The sequence below is a fragment of the Chamaea fasciata genome, unplaced genomic scaffold (assembly GCF_029207755.1).
Source record: "Chamaea fasciata isolate MVZ Bird 193981 ecotype frontalis unplaced genomic scaffold, bChaFas1.0.hap1 SCAF_803, whole genome shotgun sequence".
In the NCBI taxonomy this organism is placed as follows: domain Eukaryota; kingdom Metazoa; phylum Chordata; class Aves; order Passeriformes; family Sylviidae; genus Chamaea; species Chamaea fasciata.
Window position 1 is genome coordinate 42,002 of NW_027094888.1, and position 4,499 is coordinate 46,500.

Genomic DNA, 4,499 nt, shown 5'->3' on the forward strand with positions numbered 1-4,499 from the left:
TCCCCTGGGGGGCCCAGGAGGGTTGGGGGGGCTCCTTTGGGGGTGCTCCCAAAAATTATGGGGGGGGACGACAATTGGGGGGGGTCCCCAAAACCTTTGGGGGTGGGAACAACTGATTGGGGGGGACAGGGAATTTGGGGGCACCCAGGCCCGGGGGGGGGACAGGGAATTTGGGGGCACCCAGGCCCGGGGGGGGGGACAGGGAATTTGGGGGTCCAGCAGATTTTTTTGGGGGGGGGGGGGTGTCCAGCATTTGGGGGGTTCCCCAAACATGGGGGGGGCCCCAGGCAGGGTGATCATTGCAAGGGGTCTCCCAGGGAATTTGGGGGTCACCAAAAATGGGGGGACCCCAAAAATGGGGGGGAGTCCAAAAATTGGGGGGGGTCCCCAAAAATGGGGGGTCTCAAATAATGGGGGGGTCCCGAATTCTGGGGTGTCCCCAATCAGGGGTGTGTCCCCAATGGAGTGTCCCCAATGGGGATCCCCAAAACTGGGGGTGTCCCCAATTGAGGGGGGGTCCCCAATTCTGAGGTGTCCCCTGTGCTGGGGGTGTCCCCAAGGGGGTGTCCAGAGAGGTCCCCAGGGGCGTCCCCAAGGGGGTGTCCCCAGAGTGTCCCCAAGGGTGTGTCCCCAGGGTGTCCCAGGGTGTCCCAGGGTGTCCCCGGGGTGTCCCGGGGTGTCCCCAGGGTGTCCCCAGGGTGTCCCCAGGGTGTCCCGGGGTGTCCCCGGGGTGTCCCAGGGTGTCCCAGGGTGTCCCCGGGGTGTCCCGGGGTGTCCCCAGGGTGTCCCAGGGTGTCCCCAGGGTGTCCCGGGGTGTCCCCAGGGTGTCCCCGGGGTGTCCCAGGGTGTCCCAGGGTGTCCCAGGGTATCCCCGGGGTGTCCCCGGGGTGTCCCAGGGTGTCCCAGGGTGTCCCCAGGGTGTCCCAGGGTGTCCCGGGGTGTCCCGGGGTGTCCCAGGGTGTCCCAGGGTATCCCCGGGGTGTCCCAGGGTGTCCCCGGGGTGTCCCCGGGGTGTCCCCAGGGTGTCCCAGGGTATCCCCGGGGTGTCCCAGGGTGTCCCCGGGGTGTCCCAGGGTGTCCCAGGGTGTCCCCAGGGTGTCCCCGGGGTGTCCCAGGGTGTCCCAGGGTGTCCCAGGGTGTCCCAGGGGTGTCCCCGGGGTGTCCCTATCCCCGCCCCGCCTTGGCGTCCCCGATGGCGCCCCACACGTCGAACACGAACTCGTCGGGGAAGGCGAAGTCCCCGAGCTGCGAGTCCAGAGCCTCGGCCAGAGCGTCCGGGTCCCGCGCGTCACGGCCCAGCTCCACCATGGTGGCCGCTGTGGGGACACGGGGACATTGGGACATTGGGGACAATGGGGACACTGGGGACATTGGGGACATTGGGGACATTGGGGACATGGGGGACATGGGGGACGTTGGGGACATTGGGGACATGGGGGACATGGGGGACATGGGGGACATTGGGGACAATGGGGGACATCAGGGACGTTGGGGACACTGGGGACATTGGGGTTATTGGGGACACGGGGACATTGGGACATTGGGGACACTGGGGATCAATGGGGACATTGGGGACATTGGGGACACGGGGACATTGGGACATTGGGGACACTGGGGATCAATGGGGACACTGGGGACATCGGGGACGTTGGGGACATTGGGACATTGGGGTCATTGGGGACACGGGGACATCGGAGACATTGGGACATTGGGGACAATGGGGACACTGGGGACATTGGGGACGTTGGGGACATTGGGGACACGGGGACATTGGGACATTGGGGACACTGGGGATCAATGGGGACACTGGGGACATCGGGGACAATGGGGACACTGGGGACATCGGGGACGTTGGGGACAATGGGGACATTGGGGACGTTGGGGACAGCGCAGTCAGGGGACCCCAGAGTGCTCCTGGTGGGTTTGGGGGGGAGTCCCGGGGAGTCCCCAAATTCCTCAGGACATGGAATTTTTTGGGGGGGGGGGTCCCTGCGATCAGGGGTCCCCAGGAGTTGGTGTCCCCAGGATTTTGGGGTCCCCAGGATTTGGTGTCCCCAGGATTTGGTGTCCCCAGGATTTGGGGGGCTCACCGAGCCGAGTTTTGGGGGTTTGGGGGGGATCAGGGCAGTTTGGGGGGGATTTTTTGGGGGGCACTGGGGTGTCCCCGGGATTTCGGGGTGTCCCAGGATTTCGGGATGTCCCGGGATTTCGGGATATCCCGGGATTTCGGGGGGTCCCCGGGATTTCGGGATGTCCCGGGATTTCGGGGGGTCCCGGGATTTCGGGGGCTCACCCAGCTCGCTGTCCCGGATGCCCATGTAGCTCTCCAGCAGATCGTCCACCTTGGCCACCGCGCGCTCCTCGAACGCCGACGGCTGGGGGGGCACGGGGCCGGGTTGGGGGGTCCCCGAGGGATTGTGGGGGGTCCCAGGGGAGTCTGGGGGGTCCCCGAGGGGTTTTGGGGGGTCCCTGAGGGGTTTTTGGGGGTCCTCAGGGGGATTTTGGGGGGGTCCCCGAGGGTCCCAGGGGAGTTTGGGGGGTCCCCGAGGGGTTTTGGGGGGTCCCTGAGGGGTTTTCGGGGGTCCTCAGGGGGATTTTGGGGGGTCCCCGAGGGTCCCAGGGGAGTTTGGGGGGTCCTCAGGGGGATTTTGGGGGGTCCCCTGAGGGTTTTTGGGGGTCCCCGAGGGTTTTTGGGGGTCTTCAGGGGGATTTTGGGGGATCCCCGAGGGGTTTTGGGGTGTCTCCAGGAGAGTTTGGGGGTCTTCAGGGGGATTTTGGGGGGTCCCCGAGGGATTTCGGGGTGTCTCCAGGAGAGTTTGGGGGTCTTCAGGGGGATTTTGGGGGGTCCCCGAGGGGTTTTGGGGGGTCCCTGAGGGGTTTTTGGGGGTCCTCAGGGGATTTTGGGGGGTCCCCGAGGGTCCCAGGAGAGTTTGGGGGTCCCTGAGGGTTTTTAGGGGGATTCGGGGGGGTCCCCAAGGGGGATCTTGGGGCGTCCTGGGGAGACTGTGGGGGGTCTGGGGACATTTTGGGGGTCCCGGGGGGACCGGGGGAGGTCCTGGGCCATTTTTTGGGGTCACTGGGTAGATTTGGGGGTTCCCAGGTGATATTTCGGGGTCCCCCAGCCCGTTTCAGGTGCCCCATGGATATTTCGGGGTCCCCCAGCCCGTTTTTGGGGTCCCCCAGCCCGTTTCAGGTGCCCCATGGATATTTCGGGGTCCCCCAGCCCATTTTTGGGGTGCCCCAGCCCGTTTCGGGGTTTCCCATGGATATTTCGGGGTCCCCCAGCCCGTTTTTGGGGTCCCCCAGCCCATTTCGGGGTTTCCCATGGATATTTCGGGGTCCCCCAGCCCGTTTCGGGGTTTCCCATGGATATTTCGGGGTCCCCCAGCCCATTTTTGGGGTCCCCCAGCCCATTTCGGGGTTTCCCATGGATATTTCGGGGTCCCCCAGCCCGTTTCGGGGTTTCCCATGGATATTTCGGGGTCCCCCAGCCCATTTTTGGGGTGCCCCAGCCCGTTTCGGGGTTTCCCATGGATATTTCGGGGTCCCCCAGCCCATTTTTGGGGTCCCCCAGCCCGTTTCGGGGTTTCCCATGGATATTTCGGGGTGCCCCAGCCCGTTTTTGGGGTCCCCCAGCCCGTTTCAGGTGCCCCATGGATATTTCGGGGTCCCCCAGCCCATTTTTGGGGTCCCCCAGCCCGTTTCGGGGTTTCCCATGGATATTTCGGGGTGCCCCAGCCCGTTTTTGGGGTCCCCCAGCCCGTTTCAGGTGCCCCATGGATATTTTGGGGTGCCCCAGCCCGTTTCGGGGTTTCCCATGGATATTTTGGGGTGCCCCAGCCCGTTTCGGGGTTTCCCATGGATATTTTGGGGTGCCCCAGCCCGTTTCGGGGTTTCCCATGGATATTTTGGGGTGCCCCAGCCCGTTTTTGGGGTCCCCCAGCCCGTTTCAGAGTTTCCTATGGATATTTCGGGGTCCCCCAGCCCGTTTCAGGTGCCCCATGGATATTTTGGGGTCCCCCAGCCCGTTTCGGGGTTTCCCATGGATATTTTGGGGTCCCCCAGCCCGTTTTTGGGGTTTCCCATGGATATTTTGGGGTCCCCCAGCCCATTTCGGGGTTTCCCATGGATATTTCGGGGTCCCCCAGCCCGTTTTCGGGGTGCCCCAGCCCGTTTTTGGGGTACCTGCTCCTGCAGCGTGGCCGGGCCCCGGGAGCGCAGCCGCAGCGTCCCCCGGCCCGAGCCCAGCGGGGGGAGCCCGGCCCGGCCCCCCGAGCCCGGCGGGAGAACGTCTGCGGGGACAGACCGGTTCACACCAGTTCACACCAGTTCACACCAGTTCAGTCCCAGGGAGTCCCAGGGCCATCCCAGTTAACCCCGGTTCAATCCCAGTTAACTCCAGTTCAATCCCACTTCAGCCCAGTTCTGTCCGAGTCAATTCCCAGTTCAATCCTAGTGAATCCCAGTCCAGCCCAGTTAACCCCAATTCAATCCCAGTG

General features: G+C 64.7%; 1 protein-coding gene across 1 annotated transcript; it reads right to left on the reverse strand.

The window, feature by feature from the left end:
* Window positions 1-1,158: 1,158 nt before the first annotated feature.
* LOC136305934 (PDZ domain-containing protein GIPC1-like) lies at window positions 1,159-4,320 on the reverse strand (the record flags this gene model as incomplete). Its single annotated transcript, XM_066209257.1, has 3 exons — window positions 1,159-1,316; window positions 2,294-2,375; window positions 4,186-4,320. Coding segments are annotated over 3 exons (369 nt in total), but the record flags the coding sequence as incomplete, so codon positions are not given.
* Window positions 4,321-4,499: the final 179 nt, after the last annotated feature.